We start from the raw sequence: 13,716 nt of genomic DNA, 5'->3' as shown, positions 1-13,716 counted from the left end.
GAACCCATGTCCCCTGCGTTGGCAGGCGGATTCTTAACCACTGCGCCACCAGGGAAGCCCTGTTTTTTGTTTTTTAAGATTTATTTATTTATTTGGCTGTGTTGGGTCTTAGTTGCAGCACGTGGGATATTAGTTGCAGCATGAGGGATCTAGTTCCCTGACCAGGGATCAAACCTGGGCCCCCTGCAATGGGAGCATGGAGTCTTAACCACTGGACCACCAGAGAAGTCCCCCTGTTGGAGCTTTTGTTCTAGTGGGAGGAGAAAGACAATAGACAGGTGAAATACATGTTAGATGGTGAAAAGAGCTACAGAGGAAAACAAAGCAAAGAAGGGGGAAAGGGTTACTGCCTCAAGTAGGGGGTTCAAGAAAGACCTCATTGAGAGGGTGACACTTGAGCAGAGACATGAAGACATAAGGAGTGAGCCATGCAGGTAGCAGGGGGAAACTATTATTGACAGAGGTAATAGCCAGTGCAAAGGCCCTGAGGTAGAAATGTGCCTGATGTGTTCTAAGTACAGTCAGGACAAGAGGTAAGGGGTGGAGGTGGGCGTGGAAGCAGATCATGGAAGGCTTGTAAGTCGTAGAAAAGACTGGCTTTCGTTCTGTGTGAAATGGGAAACCACTGGCGGATTTTGTGTAGGAGTGATGCTTTCTAACTTAAATTTTAAAAACCATCACTGACTGCTGAGTGGAGAAAAGACTGTTGGCAGAGGGGCAGAGGAAGCAAGAAGACCAGAAAGGAGGCTGTTGCAACATCGGGGTGAAGACGCTCAAAAACGTCTTTTGGGAAAACTCTCTGAGTGCCAAACCACACAAACGGGCGTTCTTCTTAGCCTTCAACTTGCCCAGGTATCATAAATCTGAAAGGCTTTCGGATTGTTACAAGTTCTTCTAATTACAAAGCCCACTAATTATGATCTAGACCTTGGCCAGTTATCCCACGGGGTCCTGTGCTGGCCACCATTTATGATTTTCCTCATGGGAACAGGTTCAACTCTTCAGGCAGACCCCAGACGTTTCCAGCAGTAACACCTGAGCTCACAGGGATCTGGGCACGCTCCCTCTATTCCCAGTGTGGACAGATCCACAGCCAGATCTCTGCCTGGGGCCCACACCTTGAGTTGGTCCCACCTGGAACATGAGTTTGTTTAGGACAGGTTCCCTCCCAACCCACCTTGAATGCCAGTATAATTGTATTTTCAGAGACTCAGAAAGTCGAAAAGAAGAAAGTAAAAGAAGTGCAGTTCACCTAGCATTTTTAGGAAGTGAAAGTCAAAAGGGACAGAGGCTGAAAATGACTCAGAGGCGAAAGACACAAGAGGTCCTTCAGAGGCAAAAAAAAAAGCCTGAATTCTAGCAACACAATTAAAAGTAGCAAGATGCAAAAGGTGTAAAGACCTCTTTTCCAAAGGGCAGGAGGAACTCGCCTTAGAAAGGTGAATTAGTTTCACTGGAGATGCAGTTTGGCAACGAGGCAGCCGAGGGCGTGGGAAAGGGCACGGGTTTTAGAAGACAGAAGTCCAGCTCTGCCACTACCTGGCTGGATGACCTCAGACAAGTTGTCCAACTTCTGAGTCTGTAGGAGATAATGACAGTTCCCGTCTTGGGCCACCGTGAGGCTTAACCAAGCTGCCAGGCCTGTGAGGACCCACTTTTGCAGGCCCCACTCCTGACATTGGTTAGAAACAAATACTTGTATTTTTATTTGTTGGCCGCCTCCAAATAAATACTCTCAGCATAGCCCTTCCATTATGTTCTCCTCCAGTGTGTGGGGTCCCTGTAAAACCTTTGCATCTACTGACACAAGACTAAGGAAGAAAGACCACCACTGTCCTATACAAATTCCTACTGAAACTGGTGCCTGCTGTTCTCCCAAGCTCCAGACCTGAAATTCCCAAATACCCTCATGATGATGCCACTTCTGGGTCCTTCAGACTTAACACTTTCCTAACCAAGAATAAATTTTCCTTCCCCAACTTGCTCCTCCTTTCTCCTCTATTCCCAGCAAAGGACGTCCTCTCATTCACCAAGATCCAGAGGGTAAAAGTGAGCACTCCTCGCATCCTCTGAATATTTTCCCACCCCAGTGACATTCTCCAGTATATTGGAATTAGCCACTGAGGGAAGGGGGGTCTCAGAGAATTTCTGGAATCTCCCTGAGGGCCCCCAGCACTGGGTGCGCAGCAGGGAGAGGTTTGTGCACTGGCTGCTTCTCTGGGTACCCCCCAACTCCACCCCGTCTGCTCTAATTTGCGCCCGCAGAGCTCTCCTTCACCGGCACGGCAGATCGTCCAGCCTTATCCTTCCCCGATCAAGGGTGCCCTTGGATCCTTGGCCTCAGGATGGGCAACCAGATGCCCACACCCTGGCTGGCACTGGGTATTTATTCATCAGACATTCCTGATCTCGCCACTGGAGTTGTCCAGGGCAATGAATCAGGTGGCAGCAGACTCCTGGAGAGCTTTTAAAAATGCCACGTTAGAACCCCACCTTCAGAAACTGCAGCTCAGTGAATTTTCAGAAGGTTTTTGAAGTGCTCCAAGTGATTTGATGCTTAGCCATGTGGGTAAACCACAGTCTCAGAGGCTGGGGCAGAGCGTTTTATGGCAATGGGGAAAAGACAGGCACCCTTAAGCCATGTGTATTATGAAATATGTTTAAAAACCAAGCAAAAGCTGCCAGGTTCAAGGTCACCCTGATTTCCTGCACCCCCCCCCACCCGGACCCAGTTGTACCTTGCCCACTCCTCCCACCCCAATTCTGAACAATATTCATAGGCAGGTCCACAGACAACCCCACTCCAGCCCTTCCCAAGCACACTGCACAGTGGCAGGCAAGAAAACACCGCAGCATTTCCTTTCCTAGCAAAGGGCACTTTGGTCTAGTCACTGTTTGCTGTTTGCAGAGCAGTGTTTGCTTTAACACAGAAACAGGGAGAGTGAGGAAACTGGTTTGGCTGGTTTGCCGGGTGGGAGAGAGCACAGGGAAATGTTTGAACCAAAGGTAAAACAAGGGAGAGTCTCAAACAGAAGGCACCAAATACTCCAGGGGCTTTAATATGTAATATTCATTGGGTACTTAATACGCACTGTGACATGGGTACTATTATGCCCATTTTACAGAAGGGGAATCTAAGGCTTAGAAAGTCCTTGGCCAATGTCCCTCAGCTGGCAAGGGGCATTACCTGGATTTCAATCTAGGCAGTCTGTCTCAAGAACCTTCTAAATGTTCTTGGGCCTTGGGAGGTGGGGTTGTGGAGGACTGAGGTAGATACAGGAAGGAAAGGGAAGAGGAAAAATGCAGAAAGAGGGGCCTTAAAACGCTCCCAACAGTAACAAGCAAAAGCTGAAGTATATAAAGAGAAAACTTACAATACTAAGAGAGAAAAGGTGAGGGGCGAGGGAGAGGAGAGGGAGGGGAGAGAGAGAGAGAGACACCACAATTTTTTTAAAATGGACCAAAGACAAAAAAACACTTTAAAATGTCTAACTGCCCTTCCACTTCCAGAATCAGGTTTGAGGTCTCCCCTCTCTGCCCTCCGTGGCTTTCAGAGGGAAGCATTAAGTACACTGTATCCCTGGGACACACTTATCACTATAGTCTGGCTTCAAGAGCCACTGGCTGGGCATGCAGCCTTCACAAGCATCTTATAAAGTTCTAACAGACACAGCTCTCCCTGACAATTACAATCAACGTTGAGCGCTGGCCCGAGGCCACAGGAAAAAAATAAGCCAAGGTATGAGGTAGTAAATATTCATTCATTCATTCATTTGTTGAAAATAATATCAGTGCCTACTCTGTCCCTAAGAAATATGAGCCACCATTTAATGACTCTTTCCTGTTTCCTTAACATCCTTCTCACTCACTTTATGTTCAGCCCACATCGGCTTTATTCATTACTGTAATCCCAGGGTCCAGCCCAGTGCTGACACTCAATAGGCACTCACGTGTGTTGACGAGAGAATCCAAACGAATAAACAAATATGCATATTTAATCCTCACAACAAACCTATAAGTATTACTGCCCACCCCAACTCCCAATTTTACAGATGGGAAACAGGCTCATAGAAGCAAAGTGATTTACCCAAGGTCACACAGCCAGTAGCTGAAATTCAAATCTGGTCTTTCATACGCATGGAACTATCCTGACTAGCCCTAGCCCATTCCCCTCCTTGAAAGCCTACAGCCCTGAAAGAAGATGGGGGTTGCGGCAAAGTGGAAACCCAGAAAGTCTGGGTTTTGATGGGTGTCTCTTAGGGATTTTCGGGTTTGGGCGGCTTCTGGGAGATGTGAGAGCTGACTGCTTCAGCATCTGGCTTATCTGGGGCTGCGCTTGGAAGGCTTAGAAGGAGCATTTCGGAGGAAAAGTCTCACCCAATAAAAAGCCCCAGAAAGCAAACAGGGATTTCCATAAACACCTGGCAGAGGGGATAGGCAGGGCTAGAGGCCCCGTACAGAAGCAGCAGGCGCCAGCCTTCCTTAGATGGCCTTGCAGGGCTCAGGACTTTTCTGCCACTCCTTGTGAGACACAAAGGCAAGGGCAGGAGAATGACTCATTACTCTCCTTCCCCAGGGAGATTTGCACCAACGCTTGACACAGATGTGAGTAACAGGGAAGTGATGTTTAGGAGTTGGAGGGGTGAGGGAGTGGAGATCCTATGATGTAAGGTGACCCCAAAGCAGGCTTCTGTATTTGTTTTTTAAAGCCTAGTTTAGGGACTTCCTTGGTGGCACATTCGTTGAGAATCCACCTGCCAATGCAGGGGACACAGGTTCGATCGATGGGGAAGATCCCACATGCCGAGGAGCAACTAAGCTGATGCGTCACAACTACTGAGCCCGTGCTCCACAACAAGAGAAGCCACCGTGGGACTTCCCTCGTGGCGCAGTGGTTGAGAAACCGCCTGCCAATGCAGGGGACATGGGTTCGATTCCTGGTCCGGGAAGATCCCACATGCCGGGGAGCAACTAAGCCCGTGCACCACAACTACTGAGCCTGCGCTCTAGAGCCCGCGAGCCACGACTACTGAGCCCGTGTGCCACAACTATTGAAGCCCGCATGCCTAGAGCCCGTGCTCTGCCACAAGAGAAGCCACCGCAATGAGAAGCCCGCACAGTGCTACGAAGAGTAGCCCCCACTCGCCGCAACTAGAGAAAGCCCGTGCGCAGCAACGAAGACCCAGCGCAGCCAAGGAAAAAAAAAAAACAAAACTTAAAAAGCAAAAAAATACCTTAAAGAGAAGCCACCGCAGTGAGAAGTCCCCGCACCGCAAGGAAGAGCAGCCCCCAGAGCAGCCCCCACTCACAACTAGAGAAAGCCTGCATGCAGCAACGAAGACCCAACACAGCCATAAATAGATAGATAAATAAACAAATAAATAAAGCCTAGTTTCATTAGGGGGCCTGCATACTGTTTCCATCACCTTTCAGCACATCTTTTAGAAGGAGGAGGAAATGGGTGTATTTAATCCTTACAGCTAGATGCCTGTGAGCAAGGTCAATCCATCAAGCAATCAGAGCTCAAACCCAAAATATAAGCCCTGTTTGCCCAAGGTCAAAGGAGGAGGAGGAAACAAAGCAAGGAAACCATGGGTTTGAAAGCCTGCCTGCTTTTTTTTCCCACCCCTCAATCAACTGAAAGCCGAGTGCACAAGTATTATCCTGAGATTGGAAACTGTCTAAGGGCCTGGGTTTTTCAAACCAGTTTATGCTTAAAAAAAAAAAAAAAAAAAAAAAGGAAAATAATCAGAAACTCTAAAGAACCGGTTTACAGTTGTGGTTTTGGTGTCGTTTGTTTGTTTGTACACTCTCCATTCTAAAACGTAGAGAGAAATCAAAGGAATAAATACAAAGCTGAGTGAGACTGTGAGGTTAACTATCTCACAGGGCACAGAAATGACCCCAGAAAACCACCCCAAGATCCCCTAAGTTTAATCAAAACCCTATTTGTGACACTCTTCAGTCACCTGTGGACATAACGCAATAGGCTCCTTGTTCTCAGACTCCCGTGCAGCAAATTCCCCACAGGGCCAATGTTCAAACCTGGTGCTAATGTTGCATGCCTCCATCTTCCTGGACTGTCCAAAGAGAATGAGGTCTCCTCCCTAAATCCTGGCTGCCTTTTTAAATCATAAAGCCAGTTGCCTGAGATCGCATGTGTGATTTTACCAGAAGGGCACTCTCATCTGATTCCACATTGGAGTAGGAGACCCCATGGTCCAAAAAGGCCAAAAAAATTAAATGTCAGGAAAGCTGTTGATAGGGGCTGGGTATGTGGACATAAAGGGAACTGGAACCAGCCACACAAGCAGCTTCCAGAGGATACTTCTCCCACCAACACTACCAGCTATAGGCCCCTTCCACTTCCACCAGGTCTGGCCCACCTCCATCACCACCAGCCCCCCTCGGGGTCCTGCCCTATCAACACCTCTGCTCTCCAGGGTACATAGGGAGGACGATGCCTATTTCACGATGGACACAAATTCCCCAAATACCCTCTTTCTTTTTTTTTTGAGATTATTGAGAAGCATAAAGAATGGGAGAAAGACCGGCTGTGGCTCCCTGAGCAGATCAAGAAATTGCCTTATGCTTCAGTCTCCTCATCTCAAAAATTGCCTTATGCTTCAGTCTCCTCATCTCAAAATAGAAATAACAATGGTACCCACCGTCACAAGGTTCAATGAGGTAAAATATGTGAAGCACTTGTCCCAGAGTCTGGTTCAAAAGCGAATAGGTGGGGCTATTAATAATAATATTTATGTTATTATTAACATGTAATAATATTATTACTGGTCAGATACAAAAGCTTGGTGGTGGTGGGAATAAAAACTAGACTAACCCACCCTTGGTGCTACCAGATGTCTTGGTGAAGGAAAACAAAGTGACCAACACTTGCGTTGCAACACCTCATACACAGATGCACACACCATTTCTAACCCTTGCCCCAAATTCAAGGTTCAGTCAACTTTGCCTCCTCCCAGAAGCCAGTCTTCACTGCCCACTGATACCCATCAGAACACCCCAGGGCACCCACACTCTGCCAGCTAAGTGCCCATGTCCCACAATGCTCTCTAAGCAGGTCCTGGGACATTTCTTAGCAACCTGCTGGAGTGTGAAATACCAGCGGCAGGGATGAAGTATCCCTATATATCTCCTCAGTCACTCCTGGGGGCCCAGCACAGGGCCGGGCAGAACATCAAGCAGAGACTGGCCGAGTAATGGTGGACCCACTGCAAAACCAGGCAGACAACACTTCCTTTCTGACCCAATAGAAAGCTCCACACAACACAGACGTGACTCAGAAAAGCAAATATGTTTAATCAATCAAGCTGCAGTTTCTCTGTTTAAAAAAAAAGTCTCCTACTGTTGGAACAACTTTCAAAGTTCAAAAAAAATTTCAGACAACAGCATGATTGCTGTAGATTTTTCACATGGCCAAAGACTGGAAGAATAAACAGTAAACTGCCTTAGGGGAATTGTGGGTGATTTCTCATTTCAAAAAGTGTTTCTTTTATTGTTATGATACTTGCCCTATCAACTAAATCAAGAGGGAGGAGAAAGTCCTTTGGTAGGAAATAAGCACCTGGGAATCAGTGAAACCAGAAGAGAAACCAACATTCCCTTGCTCTCACTCCTGGGCAACAGTGAAGTGAAACAAAGCAAACTCTAGAATCCTGATTATCACAGTGATAAGACCCAGAGGCACACTGTGTCCGTTTTCATTCCCTGAGTCAGAGCTACCAGGTTTTTGAAACACCACACACACACACACACACACACACACACACACACACGCACGCACACACACCATTACACCATTATTCCCTGGGGGAATGGTACCTCTATCAAAATGTTTTCAGCTCTATGAGCAAAAGCCACAGTCTGGTGACTAACAGAGGGCTCCTCAGTCATCCCAGAGATGTTGCAGAATGGGGCCTAGGAGTCAGATCCTAGCTCAGATTCTTGCTCTGCTGAACCTGGGGCAAGTGGGTTCCACCCTCCTGAGCCTCGCATTTGCTCATCTGTTCGGGAATTACCACCCACCCCCACCCTCTTCCCACACATTAGGTTTTCGCAGCCTGAAATGATAGACTGTCTCAAAGTGGTCAGGATGGGCTTCCCTGGTGGTGCACTGGCTAAGAATCCACCTGCCAATGCAGGGGACACGGGTTCGAGCCCTGTTCCGGGAAGATCCCACAGGCCGCAGAGCAACTAAGCCGGTGCACCACAGCTACTGAGCCTGCGCTCTAGAGCCCATGAGCCACAACTATTGAGCCCACGTGCCACAACTACTGAACCCACGTGCCACAACTACTGAAGCCCGCGCGCCTAGAGCCCGTGCTCTGCAACAAGAGAAGCCACGACAATGAGAAGCCCGCGCACCGCAACAAAGAGTAGCCCCCGCTCGCCGCAACTAGAGAAGAGTCCTTGCGTAGCAATGAAGACCCAACACAGCCAAAAATTTTAAAAAGTAAAAAAATTAAAAACTCAGTAGCCCTGAAAAAAGTATATATATATATATATATATATATATATATATATATATATAAAGTGGTCAGGACAATATGAGACACTGAAGGCCTCTAATAAGTGCCCCCCATAACTAAGTCAACCATACAAGATAGCCCCCTCAACCCCAACTTTTCTATCATGGCAAAAGTTTAGATCCCTGCACCTGTGTAAATTACAAAGGGGTGTCACCTGAGCCAGGGAAGAAGGGGCTCGCCCAGTCCAGCCCAGGGGCGTGGGAGCACAATTTCTCGGACCCTTCCCACTCCCACCCCACCCCGCTCAGGGACGACTGCGGCGCGCCCTCACCTCTGCCCAGGACTCGGCCTCTCTCCAAGCGAAGCCGGGGCACGGTGAACGTGTAGCTCTCGGCGCCAAAGCCGGGATTGCAGGGCTCCGGCTCGTGGCAGAGCCACGATGAGACCTGGGGTAGGAGAAAGATATGGAAGCCGGGTGACTTGAGAGGGTCCCCTCCCGCCCACACCGAAACCAACAGTGCCTCCCCTCCCTCGCTCCCGGCGCCAGGACTGTGGGAGTGACCCACTCCCATGCCCATCCCCATCCCCCCGGGCAGGCAGCCACGCCAAACTCTTTCATTCGGAAACCTGTGGCCGCCAAGCCCGCAGGACTTCCCAGGAGAGGGGGCTGCTGGGTCACCTTCTCCAGACCTAGCAACCCTTTCCTTCCAGTCTCCTTTTTAATTTCATTGGAGGCATCTTTACGCTTCCAAATTCCACTTTCCCTATACCGGGAGAGCTCCCACTCTTAAGCCCAGTTCCTCAGACCGAGGGGCGTTCCAACCCGTTTTGACCCTACTTTCTTGTCCCGGGGACGCCCCCATACCTAGTTACCACCCTTTCTTTACAGGGCAGGTGCCTTCTTTATCTACTGGTTCCCCTTTCCTTACCTCAGAGGTCGTTCCCACTACTCCCGGCTCCCGCCGGACTTGCACCAGGGCTCCCCTATCCCATACCCCGACGCCCACCCTACTCTATGCCCTCCGCTGCCCGCCCTTAGCCCACTCGAGTCCCCGGAGTCTGCAGTGAGGCGCGCCCCCGCCACCTCGGGCATTTGCGGGAGGCAGTGGGCAAAGCCGCGCTCGCCCTTCACCCTCACCCGCTCCCACTCCCTTCTCGGTGGAATCCAGAGCGCGGCGCAGTTTCCAGGCCATTCAGGCCCTTTGTACCCAAACTTTCTTGGAAGAAGAGGGACTGGGGATGACAGGATAGAGGAAGGGACGACGAAAGAGAGGAAGGGGCTGGGGGCCGGGGTGCGGTTGGTGGGTCCGGAAGGCGTCTCCTGCAAAGTCAGGGGACCCAACGTACCTGCAGCAGCAGCAGGAGCGCAGAGAGGTTGCGGCACGGAGGGCCCATGGCGGGCCGGGCGGGGGTCGAGTACGGTCCGGCCGAGCTGGGCCGGGCTCGAGTCTGGCAGAACTTCCGCGAATTCACAGGTGCTTTGGGGTTCCGGACGCCACTGAGCTGGGCAGTGCCGCGGGAGCCCGGTGAGCCTCGACGGCCCCGCCTCCGGCACCGCTGATTGGCTGAGGATGCACCTGCCCGGCCGCAGCCAATGAGCGGCGCGGCAAGGCCTCGGGCTTCCTCCGCTGGCTTGGGCGGACGCTCCGCTCCCGATCCCGCCCCCCAGCCTCATGCCGACCCGGTGACCGGATTGTAGAGTCAGAGCAGGGGGTAGGGCTCCATGATTCCTATTACCATCAGGTTTGAATACCAGCCTCGCGGTGGCTCACTAACACCTGGGTCCAGAAAGGATTTTACTCTTTAACTACTTCTGTCTTTTTAACTTCAGTTCTCCATCGGTTCGTGAATCTGCAAATCAATTCACTGGGCGGGACCCCGCCCCCCCCACACCCGCCCTTCAAAGCTTCAGTTTCTCCACCTTCCAAATGGGAATAATAATCACCGAGCCTCCCTGTGTTGTTGTGAAGTCATACAATTAATAAGACCAATGTTTGCTGCACCACAAAAGCTCGATACAGAGGTGAGGGATAATAATAGTTAACAATAGGTGCTGGGCATTAAAAGTTACTGTGCCGGGCTCTGTGCTAAGCATGACATTAACCATCCCATTTAATCTCATCTCAAAACAACACAAGAGCTGTGTTATTATTCCCATTTGATAGACAGACAACTGAGGCATAAAGAATTTGAAGCCAGTAGGAAGTGATAGAGGACTGGAACCCACCTCCCTCTGATTCCAGAGCCCCTATTCTATTAACTTCACCTCATGTGGCCCCACAAAATTGCCAGCTGGAGCTGCGGTTTTCAATCTGTCCTTTAACGTTGACTGGAAGAGATCCATTAGAGATCACCCAAACCTTTCATTTGCAAATAACTCTTTCAATGTCCCATGCAATGGACACCATCTTTCCCTTTACCGTTGAATCATTATCAGAACTACAGTGTGTGTAAAAAGAAATGGTAATTATGTGATATGATGGGGGTGTTAGCTATGAGTTAGGTATGTGTTAGCTAAGTGTTAGTTACTATGGTAGTAATCATTTTGCAATATATGTAAGTGTATCAAATCAACATTTTGTACATCTTAAACTTACACAATGTTATATGTCAATTATATCACAATAAAGCTGGAAAAATACAATAACAAACAAACAAACAAAAGCACTACAGTGTGTGGAGTCAGCCACTCAGTAGCTGTGTGACTTTGGGCAAGTCAGTATTTTCATCTATATAAATGGGTCCTTAGGAGCTAATATAAGAAAATCACTAAGCAGAGTGCTTGTTGCCTGGTAGCAACTGCTCAGTAGGTGTTGGGTGTGGAGGTTGTTCTTTGGAACGGACCACCCCCTTTCCCCCTTGCTCATGGGGAACACCATGTTTACAATATTTCACCCAGAGCTAAAAGTGAATCTGAGCCCATTGAGGCTACTTTCTCAACCCCAGAGGAGAGGCACTGTCTTGAACCAAGACATTGTTTCAGGTCAATCCAGCCATCCCCGCAACCTGTCCCCTCAGTTTTAATGGGTTTCCCCAACCTGTCCCCTCCATTTTAATGGGTTTCTGAGCACACGCCCAGGCCATTTGGATTTCTGCATCTTGGCTCTCTCTCTCTGCCTCAACCCACCAGGAGACTTTGAGGAAAAAGCCTCCAGTATTTCCTTTCCCACTGAGGCTCCTGCAGGACAGTGCATTAAGCAAGAAAATGGAAATACAAAAAGAGGCGTTTCCCCTATGGGGCAGCTTGTCCGTTTATTTTTTTTCCCCTCAGTTATGTAAAAATTCATGTTTTGTACCATCACTCGGCCCAGGGAGACTTTAGGGCTTTGCTTTCCTCCTCCCAGCAAGCCCTGGCCTTGTAACTCCACGGCGGCTCTCATCGATTCCTCCATTACACTCTGATAATTCAATAAAAAGCATCTTAGAAAACAGGGGCAGTGAGGACAGGTCGGGCATGAGCTCGCTTCAGACTTCTCGGCAAGCCCTTCTCCAAGCTCCAGGGAGCAGGCCAGGAAGGGCTGCCTGCCCTCAGCGGTCCAGGGTGAGCCAGGGTGAACAGAGGATGCACTGGGGTTTCCTGTGGAGACAGGGCATTGTGTGGCCCTCAGTGAACTGCCTCAATTTCCTCTTCCATCAAAAAAGGATACCTCGGGATCTCCCTGGTTGCGCAGTGGTTAAGAATCCGCCTGCCAATGCAAGGGACACGGGTTCGAGCCCTGGTCCGGGAAGATCCCACATGCCACGGAACAACTAAGCCCGTGCGCCACAACTCCTGAGCCTGAGTGACACAGCTACTGAAGCTGGTGCGCCTAGAGCACGTGCTCCGCAACAAGAGAAGCCACCGCAATGAGAAGCCCACGCACCGCAACGAAGAGGGGCCCCCGCTCGTCGCAACTAGAGAAAGCCCGCGCACAGTAACGAAGACCCAATGCAGCCAAAAATAAATAATAAATAAATTTTTTTTTAAAAAAGGATACCTCATTGTGAGGATCAAATGAGCAGGTGAAGGTGAGCCTCTGCTGCCTCATCTCAGGCTGATGGAGGGTTAAAATTCCTGCTCTGCCACTATCTGGGTAGCATGTCCAGTCTCAGTTTCCTCATCCATAAAATGAGGATGTTGGCAGCACTTAATTCACAAGGTTCGTATAAGCGCTCAGTGAAGTTAGCTATTAGCACTCTAGGCTCAATACATTCCCCTTCCAGTTCCAGGCAAAACTGTAAGCCCCCACGGAGCCTCCCCACCCCCAGGCTCTCCTTTTCCCAGCCCTGCAGTTAAAGTCTCTCAGGCAATCTCTGGCCTCCGCTTGGAAAAACTCTTTCATGGGGGCTGTTTAGTCTTTGAGACTTTCCCAAGGTCATTTGCATTTTAAAGAGAGCTCTGGGGTATAATTCTCTCAAAGGAAGGAAATCTTTGGAACCAGTAAACTCCGCCCAGGGTTCTTAACCTGGTGTCTATGGATGGGCTTCATGGCGTGAGTGGTCGTGAAACCCCTGAGATTGTTAGCAAACCTGTTGGTGCAGGTGGTAAGGTCCATTGCTTTCATTAGCTTCTCAACTCCGGGAAAGAAAAATCAAAATCTTGGAAGTTGAGTTGTCTCTGAGGGCCAGTCCAGTGTTAATGGTAGAATTTCAGGCATTAACCAGGGAAAGAAATGTTGACCGGAGGCCTTGCGGGTACCATTCTAGGTGGATGACAGACCCTACTACTGCTGGTGCTAACCGGGCTTCCGTCATTGGCATGACCAACACCAGATTTCCTTATTGCCTGCAGGGTGTGTCTCTGACGACTTTCATTTCCTGGGTGTCCTGGCAACTTGTCAGCTTGGAGGCTAAAGATTAACTCCCCAGGCGGTCCTGCTCCTTTCATCTTCTGGAGAAGGGGTGGTAATAAAGGCACTCAGACTGGGAGGGGCACCCCTCCCCCAGCCTCAGCCAAGAGGAGCCCAACCCCCTAGCCGGCTGGGGAGGAATCCCAGGGAAAGTGGAATTGCTGGGGATTGCAGCCAGATCAGACTCCCCATTGTGTGGGGAGAGGAGGCTCCATACTAGCTGCTCCTGGGGGCTCCTGACACCTCTGCTGGGCCGGGCTGCCTGCCAGCATGCCGGGGAGGGAACTGGATATCCCACTTCAGCCTCCTGTTAAAATGTGGTAACTGATAGGGGTACCGCCCTTTGCAGCTCAGCCACTCACGTCTGCAAGAAACATTTTTATTTCAAACACAAGGAA

At 49.7% G+C, this 13,716-nt stretch overlaps 1 protein-coding gene across 1 annotated transcript in view; it reads right to left on the bottom strand.

The window, feature by feature from the left end:
* CDH1 (cadherin 1) overlaps window positions 1–9,982 on the bottom strand; it is a 96,439-nt gene extending 86,457 nt beyond the window's left edge. Inside the window, exons 1-2 of the mRNA XM_007110766.4 lie at window positions 9,837–9,982; window positions 8,821–8,935 (exon numbers count right to left, since the gene is read on the bottom strand). Coding sequence (XP_007110828.2) covers window positions 8,821–8,935; window positions 9,837–9,884 — 163 coding nt within the window. The 5' untranslated portion in view covers window positions 9,885–9,982. The remainder of the gene's footprint in view (window positions 1–8,820; window positions 8,936–9,836) is intronic.
* Between the last annotated feature and the right edge of the window lie 3,734 nt (window positions 9,983–13,716).

Source organism: Physeter macrocephalus, chromosome 17, assembly GCF_002837175.3.
Source record: "Physeter macrocephalus isolate SW-GA chromosome 17, ASM283717v5, whole genome shotgun sequence".
NCBI lineage: Eukaryota > Metazoa > Chordata > Mammalia > Artiodactyla > Physeteridae > Physeter > Physeter macrocephalus.
This window is presented reverse-complemented; position numbering and strand designations above follow the sequence as displayed.